Consider the following 13,796-nt stretch of genomic DNA (forward strand, 5'->3'; position numbering starts at 1 on the left):
TGTGACAGAATCTGACCCAACCGCAACTGTGACAGAATCTAACCCAACCGCAACCGTAACAGAATCTAACCCAACTGCAACCGTAACAGAATCTAACCCAACCGCAACCGTAACAGAATCTAACCCAACTGCAACCGTAACAGAATCTGACCCAACCGCAACCGTAACAGAATCTGACCCAACCGCAACCGTGACAGAATCTGACCCAACCGCAACCGTAACAGAATCTGACCCAACCGCAACCGTGACAGAATCTGACCCAACCGCAACCGTGACAGAATCTAACCCAACCGCAACCGTAACAGAATCTGACCCAACCGCAACCGTGACAGAATCTGACCCAACCGCAACCGTGACAGAATCTAACCCAACCGCAACCGTGACAGAATCTGCCCAAACCGCAACCGTAACAGAATCTAACCCAACCGCAACCGTGACAGAATCTAACCCAACCGCAACCGTAACAGAATCTGACCCAACCGCAACCGTGACAGAATCTGACCCAACCGCAACCGTGACAGAATCTAACCCAACCGCAACCGTGACAGAATCTAACCCAACCGCAACCGTAACAGAATCTGACCCAACTGCAACCGTAACAGAATCTAACCCAACCGCAACCGTAACAGAATCTAACCCAACCGCAACCGTAACAGAATCTGACCCAACTGCAACTGTGACAGAATCTGACCCAACCGCAACCATGACAGAATCTGACCCAACCGCAAACGTGACAGAATCTAACCCAACTGCAACCGTAACAGAATCTAACCCAACCGCAACCGTAACAGAATCTAACCCAACCGCAACCGTAACAGAATCTGACCCAACCGCAACCGTGACAGAATCTGACCCAACCGCAACCGTGACAGAATCTAACCCAACTGCAACCGTAACAGAATCTAACCCAACCGCAACCGTAACAGAATCTAACCCAACCGCAACCGTAACAGAATCTAACCCAACCGCAACCGTAACAGAATCTAACCCAACCGCAACCGTAACAGAATCTGACCCAACCGCAACCGTAACAGAATCTGACCCAACTGCAACCGTAACAGAATCTAACCCAACTGCAACCGTAACAGAATCTGACCCAACCGCAACCGTAACAGAATCTGACCCAACCGCAACCGTGACAGAATCTGACCCAACTGCAACCATGACAGAATCTAACCCAACCGCAACCGTGACAGAATCTGACCCAACCGCAACCGTAACAGAATCTGACCCAACCGCAACCGTAACAGAATCTAACCCAACTGCAACCGTAACAGAATCTGACCCAACCGCAACCGTAACAGAATCTGACCCAACCGCAACCGTGACAGAATCTGACCCAACTGCAACCATGACAGAATCTAACCCAACCGCAACCGTGACAGAATCTGACCCAACCGCAACCGTAACAGAATCTGACCCAACCGCAACCGTAACAGAATCTGACCCAACCGCAACCGTGACAGAATCTGACCCAACCGCAACCGTGACAGAATCTAACCCAACTGCAACCGTAACAGAATCTAACCCAACCGCAACCGTAACAGAATCTAACCCAACCGCAACCGTGACAGAATCTGACCCAACTGCAACCGTAACAGAATCTGACCCAACCGCAACCGTAACAGAATCTGACCCAACCGCAACCGTAACAGAATCTGACCAAACCGCAACCGTAACAGAATCTAACCCAACCGTAACCGTGACAGAATCTGACCAAACCGCAACCGTGACAGAATCTGACCAAACCGCAACCGTGACAGAATCTGACCAAACTGCAACCGTGACAGAATCTGACCCAACCGCAACCGTGACAGAATCTGACCCAATCGCAACTGTGACAGAATCTGACCCAACCGCAACCGTGACAGAATCTGACCAAACTGCAACCGTGACAGAATCTGACCCAACCGCAACCGTGACAGAATCTGACCCAATCGCAACTGTGACAGAATCTGACCAAACCGCAACCGTGACAGAATCTGACCCAACCGCAACCGTGACAGAATCTGACCCAACCGCAACCGTAACAGAATCTAACTCAACCGCAACCGTGACATAATCTAACCCAACCGCAACCGTAACAGAATCTGACCAATCGCAACCGTGACAGAATCTGACCCAATCGCAACCGTAACAGAATCTAACTCAACCGCAACCGTGACATAATCTAACCCAACCGCAACCGTAACAGAATCTGACCCAATCGCAACCGTAACAGAATCTAACCCAACCGTAACCGTGACATAATCTGACCCAACCGCAACCGTGACAGAATCTAACCCAACTGCAACCGTGACAGAATCTAACCCAACTGCAACCGTAACAGAATCTGACCCAACCGCAACCGTAACAGAATCTGACCCAACTGCAACCGAAACAGAATCTGACCCAACCGCAACCGTAACAGAATCTAACCCAACTGCAACCGTAACAGAATCTGACCCAACCGCAACCGTGACAGAATCTAACCCAACCGCAACCGTAACAGAATCTGACCCAACCACAACCGTGACAGAATCTGACCCAACCGCAACCGTAACAGAATCTAACCCAACCGCAACCGTAACAGAATCTAACTCAACCGCAACCGTAACAGAATCTGACCCAACCGCAACCGTAACAGAATCTAACCCAACCGCAACCGTGACAGAATCTGACCCAACTGCAACCGTAACAGAATCTGACCCAACCGCAACCGTAACAGAATCTAACCCAACTGCAACCGTAACAGAATCTAACCCAACCGCAACCGTAACAGAATCTGACCCAACCGCAACCGTAACAGAATCTGACCCAACTGCAACCGTAACAGAATCTGACCCAACCGCAACCGTAACAGAATCTAACCCAACTGCAACCGTGACAGAATCTAACCAAACCGTAACCGTAACAGAATCTGACCCAACCGCAACCGTGACAGAATCTGACCCAACCGCAACCGTGACAGAATCTGACCCAACTGCAACCGTAACAGAATCTGACCCAACTGCAACCGTAACAGAATCTGACCCAACCGCAACCGTAACAGAATCTGACCCAACTGCAACCGTAACAGAATCTGACCCAACTGCAACCGTAACAGAATTTGACCCAACTGCAACCGTAACAGAATCTGACCCAACTGCAACCGTAACAGAATCTGACCCAACTGCAACCGTAACAGAATCTGACCCAACTGCAACCGTAACAGAATCTGACCCAACTGCAACCGTAACAGAATCTAACCCAACTGCAACCGTAACAGAATCTGACCCAACCGCAACCGTGACAGAATCTGACCCAACCGCAACCGTGACAGAATCTGACCCAACTGCAACCGTAACAGAATCTGACCCAACTGCAACCGTAACAGAATCTGACCCAACCGCAACCGTGACAGAATCTGACCCAACCGCAACCGTAACAGAATCTGACCCAACCGCAACCGTGTCAGAATCTGACGCAACCGCAACCGTGACAGAATCTGACCCAACCGCAACCGTGACAGAATCTGACCCAACCGCAACCGTGACAGAATCTGACTCAACTGCAACCGTGACAGAATCTGACGCAACCGCAACCGTGACAGAATCTGACCCAACTGCAACCGTGACAGAATCTGACCCAACTGCAACCGTAACCGTGTCAGAATCTGACGCAACCGCAACCGTGACAGAATCTGACGCAACCGCAACTGTGACAGAATCTGACCCAACCACAACCGTGACAGGATCTGACCCAACCGCAACTGTGACAGAATCTGACCCAACCGCAACCGTGACAGAATCTGACCTGACCGCAACCGTGACAGAATCTGACCCAACCGCAACCGTGACAGAATCTGACCCAACCGCAACTGTGACAGAATCTGACCCAACCGCAACTGTGACAGAATCTGACCCAACCGTGACAGAATCCGACCCAACCGCAACCGTGTCAGAATCTGACGCAACCGCAACCGTGACAGAATCTGACCCAACCGCAACCGTGACAGAATCTGACCCAACCGCAACTGTGACAGAATCCGACCCAACCGCAACCGTGACAGAATCTGACCCAACCGCAACTGTGACAGAATCTGACCCAACCGTGACAGAATCCGACCCAACCGCAACCGTGTCAGAATCTGACGCAACCGTGACAGAATCTGACCCAACCGTGACAGAATCCGACCCAACCGCAACCGTGTCAGAATCTGACGCAACCGTGACAGAATCTGACCCAACCGTGACAGAATCCGACCCAACCGCAACCGTGTCAGAATCTGAAGCAACCGTGACAGAATCTGACCCAACCGTGACAGAATCCAACCCAACCGCAACCGTGTCAGAATCTGACGCAACCGTGACAGAATCTGACCCAACCGTGACAGAATCTGTCGCAACCGTGACAGAATCTGACCCAACCGCAACCGTGACAGAAATTGACCCAACCGCAACCGTAACAGAATCTGACCTAACCGCAACCGTGACAGAATCTGATGCAACCGCAACCGTGACAGAATCTGCCCAAACCGCAACCGTGACAGAATCTGCCCAAACCGCAACCGTAACAGAATCTGATGCAACCGCAACCGTGACAGAATCTGACCCAACCGCAACCGTGACAGAATCTAACCCAACCGCAACTGTGACAGAATCTGACCCAACCGCAACCGTGACAGAATCTGACCCAACCGCAACCGTGACAGAATCTAACCCAACCGCAACTGTGACAGAATCTGACCCAACCGTAACCGTGACAGAATCTAACCCAACCGCAACCGTGACAGAATCTGATGCAACCGCAACCGTAACATCATCTGACTCAACCCAACCGTGACAGAATCTGACCCAACCGTGACAGAATCTGACCCAACCGCAACCGTGACAGAATCTAACCCAACCGCAACTGTGACAGAATCTGACCCAACCGTAACCGTGACAGAATCTAACCCAACCGCAACCGTGACAGAATCTGACCCAACCGCAACCGTGACAGAATCTAACCCAACCGCAACTGTGACAGAATCTGACCCAACCGTAACCGTGACAGAATCTAACCCAACCCAACCGTGACAGAATCTGACCCAACCGTGACAGAATCTGACCCAACCGTGACAGAATCTGACCCAACCGTGACAGAATCTGACCGAAGCACTGGCGGAATCTAGACAAATCTGTGATGGAATCTAGACGAAGCAGTGACGGCGTCTAACCGAAGGAGTGACGAATCTAACAGAAGCAGTGACATAATCTAGTCGAAACTGTGATTCAATCTAGGCGAAACTATGACGGAATCTTACCGAAGCAGTGACGGAATCTTACAGAAGCAGTGACGGAATCTAAGCGAAGCAGTAATGTAATCTGACCGAATCCAACCGAAGCAGTGACGAATTCTAACATTGTTCATCTGTATAAGTTATTCATAAAACACTTCCGAACACTTCAGCATGTCACAAACGATCAGACACCCAATTAATTCGTCACTTCTAATTTCATCGAGGCCTTTAAACTTTATAAGCTTCATTTGTGACAACATGTTATCATACTCTGAGAAGTTTTTCTTTCAGAAAATGGTTTTACTGTGAAAAGAAAAAGAAAAACACTTTCACTTACCAAAGTCGATTATTTCATATGGTATAGCTGTTTGCCAGAGTTTTGATGTATCGCTAACGGCGTTCCTTTTATGAAGTCGTTTGGTTTCGCATGACGATTCCTGGTCAACAAAGTAAAACTGGTCCCTAAAATACAGATTTTTTTTTTTCATTTTTGATTCCAAACAAATGCGTGCAGACGCGTAGCTAGCTCTCTTTTCAAGTGGATTCATAATTGTACTAAGGGGGCGGGGGATGATGCCCACTCGAAAAGAATTGAAAACAATGGTGCAATCTGGTGCCTTCTGGGTGTCCTAAGGTTCTTTATATAGTACTATTTAGTGCTTGAGGATCTTGTAGTCAAGCAACTTTGGGTGATTTTCTGATATATTTTTTTTCAGACGCGTACTCGCGTATAGGCAGCTACCCGCCTGACGTAATTAAAACATACTTCGTGCATCCTGGTGAAAGCTATACCAAAGAGGCTCAGAACATTAATATGTCCGTATTCGGAATCAATACTACTACATGTACCTTTTTAATCATATGCCCTACGGATGTCAAATCTTTAACTGTGTGTTATATACAGTACAAATAGTACTAGTATTTGTTTATACGCACAACCAATGCATGGTTATTTTCGTTTGCAACATATTAAAGTGTTGTTATACATTTATAGACAAGTATTAAGTACACTACCAACCACGCGTTATTTTGCAAAACAGTTACAGTTCTTTAACTACGCTCACTCCACCCATTCTTAATCATTTAGAATTTACTTCATCTATTACAAATAAAAGCGACGAGCAGAAATGGGTCTTATAGGTAATACGGTGTAAGCAAACGCTATTACGTCATAGTTTCTTGTTACTGAAAATAGAAATTTAATTGCCATAGTGTGATGTTTATTATGTCATGCGACCCATATTTAATAATATGTTAAAGCTAATAATTCAGAATTTTACAGTAAAACTTACTCTATGATCGAATCATATCGATGCCTGTCTAACACCATATCATACTGGAGTTTGATGAGGTTCTCCCCTCGACCCGGAAAGCTATAGTCACACCAAACTGAAAATAGATAGATTGCAAAACATTATAAATATTTCTATGTGTGGACTACTTTTTGTGCGTAACGTCATCCAGGTGTGTGAATATGTGTGCTAGATTTATGTGCACTACGTCATTCAAATGGGCTTTTGCGCAGGCTTTTTTGTGCACTAAGTCATTCAGGTATGTGTATGTGTTGGATACACTTTGTGCACTAAGTCAATCAGGTATGTGTATGTGTTGGATACACTTTGTGCATTAAGTCAATCAGGTATGTGTATGTGTTGGATACACTTTGTGCACTAAGTCAATCAGGTATGTGTATGTGTTGGATACACTTTGTGCATTAAGTCAATCAGGTATGTGTATGTGTTGGATACACTTTGTGCACTAAGTCAATCAGGTATGTGTATGTGTGGATACACTTTGTGCACTAAGTCAATCAGGTATGTGTATGTGTTGGATACACTTTGTGCATTAAGTCAATCAGGTATGTGTATGTGTTGGATACACTTTGTGCACTAAGTCATTCAGGTATGTGTATGTGTTGGATACACTTTGTGCACTAAGTCATTCAGGTATGTGTATGTGTTGGATACACTTTGTGCACTAAGTCATTCAGGTATGTGTATGTGTTGGATACACTTTGTGCATTAAGTCAATCAGGTATGTGTATGTGTTGGATACACTTTGTGCACTAAGTCAATCAGGTATGTGTATGTGTTGGATACACTTTGTGCATTAAGTCAATCAGGTATGTGTATGTGTTGGATACACTTTGTGCATTAAGTCATTCAGGTATGTGTATGTGTTGGATACACTTTGTGCACTAAGTCAATCAGGTATGTGTATGTGTTGGATACACTTTGTGCATTAAGTCAATCAGGTATGTGTATGTGTTGGATACACTTTGTGCATTAAGTCAATCAGGTATGTGTATGTGTTGGATACACTTTGTGCACTAAGTCAATCAGGTATGTGTATGTGTTGGATACACTTTGTGCACTAAGTCAATCAGGTATGTGTATGTGTTGGATACACTTTGTGCATTAAGTCATTCAGGTATGTGTATGTGTTGGATACACTTTGTGCACTAAGTCAATCAGGTATGTTTATGTGTTGGATACACTTTGTGCATTAAGTCAATCAGGTATGTGTATGTGTTGGATACACTTTGTGCACTAAGTCATCAGGTATGTGTATGTGTTGGATACACTTTGTGCACTAAGTCATCAGGTATGTGTATGTGTTGGATACACTTTGTGCTAAGTCATTCAGGTATGTGTATGTGTTGGATACACTTTGTGCACTAAGTCATTCAGGTATGTGTATGTGTTGGATACACTTTGTGCACTATGTCATTAAGGTATGTGAACGTGTGGGCTATTTTTGTGCAAAAAGTCATCTGATTTGTGTACGTGTGGGATACATTTTGTGCACTGCGTCATTCTGTGATGAGCACGTGCTGGCTACTTTTTGTACTGTACATGATCCAGGTGTGTGTACGTGTGGGCTTTTTTTGTGCACTACGTCATTCAGTGATGTGTATCTTTCATTTTACCATTCATTTTTTTAACGTAAAACAGTGATAACATTTAGTTTCAGTTTAAAATAAAATGAAGAAAAAAAACTAACCATACATGTTTTATTATAATTTAAAGCATGCTTATTCACTTACGCGGTTGTGAAACTCGCCCTGTCAAACCCTCTTCGACTTTCACTGAAATAAGTATATTTTGGATATACAATGTCCCTCAAATCCACACCATAAAAATGTTACGGAGTGAGTATTTGACCCCATATGTAATATACGGAGCAACAGAAACCAAATCGGGTAAGAGCACAAACCAAAACATGCTTTCCTGCGCTCCTTGTACCCAGTGTGTGTATATGACGTGATAAATTACGTCAGGTCAATTAAACTAGCGGTTAAAGAGGGTGGGGACGCACCCGGCGCTCGCCCCCCCCCCCCCCTCTTAAATCGTCCAAGTTTACTTTCATACTAATATGGGCGAAAAAAGTAATACAATACACTCATAATGCACCATTTTCACCTACCAATTGTTAAAATTGTCTTTTAGGAGTTACCCAAAATCCCAGCGCAAACAGTTTATGACAATATACTTTCGGTTCTGAGGGAGGGGCGCATGTCAAAAGGTTGCGCCCCTAAGTAACGACCCCTCTAATATCAATTCCTTGAACCGCCCCTGAATTACTTGCCCCGTAACCTATAATTTACGTCGACAACCTGGTTATATTTATCAAGTCGCCAACTCTATCTGGGAAATATTTCATTTTCCTAGTGGAATCGGAAACTAGTCGCCGTTTTGGTACGATAAAAACTTAGTGACCAAATATGGAAACATATGGGGTCATCGCGTGACTAGTCATGGACCAGTGGCGTGGCGTTCTTCATACTGGATGCGTGATATAAACGTATAAGAGCAATCTTATTAAAGAGTGACCCGTGGTCTTGTGATAATACATTCGACTATCAATCGCCTGGGTCCAAGGTTCGATTACCTGCCTCAACACTTAGAACTTCCGGGAGGGACGTTAAATGCAGGTCCCGTGTGACAGAGCTATACACTTGTGCACGTTAAAGAACCAGGGTAGATATAACCAGGGTAACATTCTGTTAGCGCACTATGCTTCAAAGAAAACAACAAACAACAACACATATTAAATGCGTTTTTTTACAACGTTGAATTTCATTGTTGCGAAAAAAAATGTTCAGAATCGCAATCTAGTTTAAGACGGTATATTTTCATTCATTTTTTTAACATTGAAATAATTGCACCTTCTTTGTTTATGAATGTGCGTAAATTACGTAAAATCTCTACTTACCTTGGTAATCGATTTCGACATTCTTAAACACATCATCAAAGGCGGCGAACGCACCATCAAGTGACAAAACCTGCAAAACAATAGAGAAAAAATGTTTTACTTTCATTACCATATATCTAACTGCTTACAAATACTACAATGCACAGTATATGTAGAGTATAGTTTGCAAACATTTCTTTTTTTTACTTTAATGCTTTACGAAGTACAACTTATTTGATTTAAATGATAAAAAAATATTTGTGTACAGATAAAAAATATTAGATTTATTTTGGCGCCTTTTGAACCGTGCAATATGTGCCCACGTAGCTAGTGGGAAACAGCGCCATATATAAAGGCTAATATTTTATCGTTAAACAAATCATATGCTTTTTTTTGGGGGGGGGGGTGATAATAAAATTTGCATCAGTCTACATTGTGGGCCTTATGGGGATAACCCCAGTAGCTAAACTAATATAAGCATGATTATTATGATTACTGAAACACTCCAGCAATTGTTTTATTATTAAAATGGGTGGGGGGGGGAGGGTACTCCACCAAAAAATAAACATTTTTTAGTCCGAAATGGTGCGTTTCGCGCTTATTGTATTACCTTTAATCTCCGGTATTGACATAAAAGGTAAACTTAGACGATTTAATGCAAACGGGGGGGGGGGGGCATGGTGTGCCCTTGTCTGAATCCGCAAGCGTATATAACTTGTCATTCCACTAACCACATCACAGATAGCCGACTGACACCGTTATCGACCGAGCGTATTAACGGCGCACTGATTTCTAAGGGGGGGGGGGCTGATACACCACCCATCATCTAGCCATACCAATTAACATTGGTGTCATATCATTCGCCCAATTAAGGCACACAATATAGGCTGATACACCCACTCATCATCTAGCCATACCAATTACATTGGTGTCATATCATTCGCCCAATTAAGGCACACAATATAGGCTGATACACCCACCCATCATCTAGCCATACCAATTAACATTGGTGTCATATCATTCGCCCAATTAAGGCACACAAAATAGGCTGATACACCTACCCATCATCTAGCCATACCAATTAACATTGGTGTCATATCATTCGCCCAATTAAGGCACACAATATAGGCTGATACACCCACTCATCATCTAGCCATACCAATTAACATTGGTGTCATATCATTCGCCCAATTAAGGCACACAATATAGGCTGATACACCCACCCATCATCTAGCCATACCAATTAACATTGATGTCATATCATTCGCCCAATTAAGGCACACAATATAGGCTGATACACCCACCCATCATCTAGCCATACCAATTAACATTGGTGTCATATCATTCGCCCAATTAAGGCACACAATATAGGCTGATACACCCACCCATCATCTAGCCATACCAATTAACATTGGTGTCATATCATTCGCCCAATTAAGGCACACAATATAGGCTGATACACCCACCCATCATCTAGCCATACCTTCGCCCAATTAAGGCACACAATATAGGCTGATACACCCACCCATCATCTAGCCATACCAATTAACATTGATGTCATATCATTCGCCCAATTAAGGCACACAATATAGGCTGATACACCCATCATCTAGCCATACCAATTAACATTGATGTCATATCATTCGCCCAATTAAGGCACACAATATAGGCTGATACACCCACCCATCATCTAGCATACCAATTAACATTGGTGTCATATCATTCGCCCAATTAAGGCACACAATATAGGCTGATACACCCACTCATCATCTAGCCATACCAATTAACATTGATGTCATATCATTCGCCCAATTAAGGCACACAATATAGGCTGATACACCCACCCATCATCTAGCCATACCAATTAACATTGGTGTCATATCATTCGCCCAATTAAGGCACACAATATAGGCTGATACACCCACCCATCATCTAGCCATACCAATTAACATTGATGTCATATCATTCGCCCAATTAAGGCACACAATATAGGCTGATACACCCACCCATCATCTAGCCATACCAATTAACATTGGTGTCATATCATTCGCCCAATTAAGGCACACAATATAGGCTGATACACCCACCCATCATCTAGCCATACCAATTCACATTGATGTCATATCCTTCGCCCAATTAAGGCACACAATATTAGCTGATACAATTTTTTTTATTTTAATGCATTTTTATCATTAACGTTAAAAAATATAAGTGATTAATTCACGCTTTTTGAACAGATATACAGATGTCAGTTTCCATAAAATAAATGCGTCTTAAGCTGTTTATTCTGAATAGTTCATGAACCATATTGACTCCATTCACTATATTGGTCAGTTATTGATAACAATTAGTTCGATTAGCTACATATATCTAAGTTCCAAAAAATACCAATATTAAAAACCAGCCCAATGCTGTTTATTCTTATAAGTTCAAAACTAAATCATATTTTATGATTTCAGTTTGAAATCAATATCCAACATTGTGATTATAATACCTGTATTTATTTTAAACTTTATTTAGTATTTTTTGTATATGTTAATAAATCTATATAAATAAAAAATAACATATTTACCAAAATCAAAATTCCAAGCACGACTGCCATAATTTTGTTGATTTATCAAAAGCTACAAATCTTGCTATCAAATGCGAGCTAGGCTAGGGAAACTAAATACACTAATCGCTCAATGCAATCTTATAAACACCACATGGCTTTCGTTTAAGATAAGCAATTATCCTGTTTGTTTACCAGTTCATTTCCAAGAACTGGCCAACATTCTCCATTTTCATTCGCTGAGAAAAAACCCAATGGGAGATCGCTTTCAATTGCAGGTCGTTGAGGGCAGTGGCATAGCTAGCCCTCTATTCATGTGGATTCATAATTGTGCAAGTGAAATGCAGGGGCATGCCCCCTTGCAATATTTTAAAAACATTGTGAAATCTGTTCATTTTGAGGTGCTTAATTAAGTACTGGAAAATGGACAGTATTAGGATCATGTTGTCAAGTTCGATTACTGCAACTTTGGCTGATTTTTTTTATAAAAAAAATGGTCAGAATCATGTGGATTCAGCCGCGTACTCGCGTATAGGCAGCTACGCGCCTCGTTGAGGGTATTTCCATAAGTTTCAGTTCATATTACATGCTAGTAACCTGCATGAGCGACATTAAGGAAAACGTCCGTTATTCACATTAAACACATATTTATGTATATTTTCTAATCTCTTTCTTTATATACACATTCCGCTTTCGAATCGTTTTACGTTCTGTTGACGATGCAGGTAATTAAAATACGTTGCCACTATTAATTTACACATGTGTTGTATAATCATTTTTGTCATGGGACGCTGGTCTATACACAATGTAATATTAAATATTGAATTGAAACATATCACCTTCAACTATCAGAATTTAGATGATCATGTATGATCACCGACAGTTGAAATTATCATGTATGATCACCGACAGTTGAAATTATTATGAAATTATCCCGTACGATCACCGTCTGTTGAAAATATCACATACGACCACAAACCTTTGCAAAATATCACGTACGATCACCAACAGTTGAACTTATCATGTACGATAACCGACTGTTGGAATTATCACATACGATCATCGACTGTTGGAGTTGTTACATACAATCACCGACTGTTGGAGTTATCACATACGATCACCGACTGTTGGAGTTGTTACATACAATCACCGACTGTTGGAGTTATCACATACAATCACCGACTGTTGGAGTTATCACATACAATCACCGACTGTTGGAGTTATCACATACAATCACCGACTGTTGGAGTTATCACATACAATCACCGACTGTTGGAATTATCACATACGATCATCGACTGTTGGAGTTGTTACATACAATCACCGACTGTTGGATTATCACATACGATCACCGACTGTTGGAGTTATTACACACAATCACCGACTGTTGGAGTTATACATACAATCACGACTGTTGGAGTTATTACATACAATCACCGACTGTTGGAGTTATTACATACAATCACCGACTGTTGGAGTTATAACATACAATCACCGACTGTTGGAGTTATAACATACGATCACCGACTGTTGGAGTTATTATATACGATCACCGACTGTTGAGTTATTATATACGATCACCGACTGTTGGAGTTATTACATACGATCAGACTGTTGGAGTTATAACATACAATCACCGACTGTTGGAGTAATTACATACGATCACCGACTGTTGGAGTTATTACATACGATCACGACTGTTGGAGTTATTACATACAATCACCGACTGTTGGAGTTATCACATACAATCACCGACTGTTGGAGTTATTACATACGATCACCGACTGTTGGAGTTATAACATACAATCA

The 13,796-nt window shown here is 42.8% G+C and overlaps 1 protein-coding gene across 1 annotated transcript in view; it reads right to left on the reverse strand.

The window, feature by feature from the left end:
- LOC128236010 (uncharacterized) overlaps positions 1 to 12,155 on the reverse strand; it is a 56,277-nt gene extending 44,122 nt beyond the window's left edge. Inside the window, exons 1-5 of the mRNA XM_052950794.1 lie at positions 12,009 to 12,155; positions 9,458 to 9,527; positions 8,289 to 8,330; positions 6,535 to 6,631; positions 5,580 to 5,704 (exon numbers count right to left, since the gene is read on the reverse strand). Coding sequence (XP_052806754.1) covers positions 5,580 to 5,704; positions 6,535 to 6,631; positions 8,289 to 8,330; positions 9,458 to 9,527; positions 12,009 to 12,038 — 364 coding nt within the window. The 5' untranslated portion in view covers positions 12,039 to 12,155. The remainder of the gene's footprint in view (positions 1 to 5,579; positions 5,705 to 6,534; positions 6,632 to 8,288; positions 8,331 to 9,457; positions 9,528 to 12,008) is intronic.
- Positions 12,156 to 13,796: the final 1,641 nt, after the last annotated feature.

Source organism: Mya arenaria, chromosome 5, assembly GCF_026914265.1.
Source record: "Mya arenaria isolate MELC-2E11 chromosome 5, ASM2691426v1".
NCBI lineage: Eukaryota > Metazoa > Mollusca > Bivalvia > Myida > Myidae > Mya > Mya arenaria.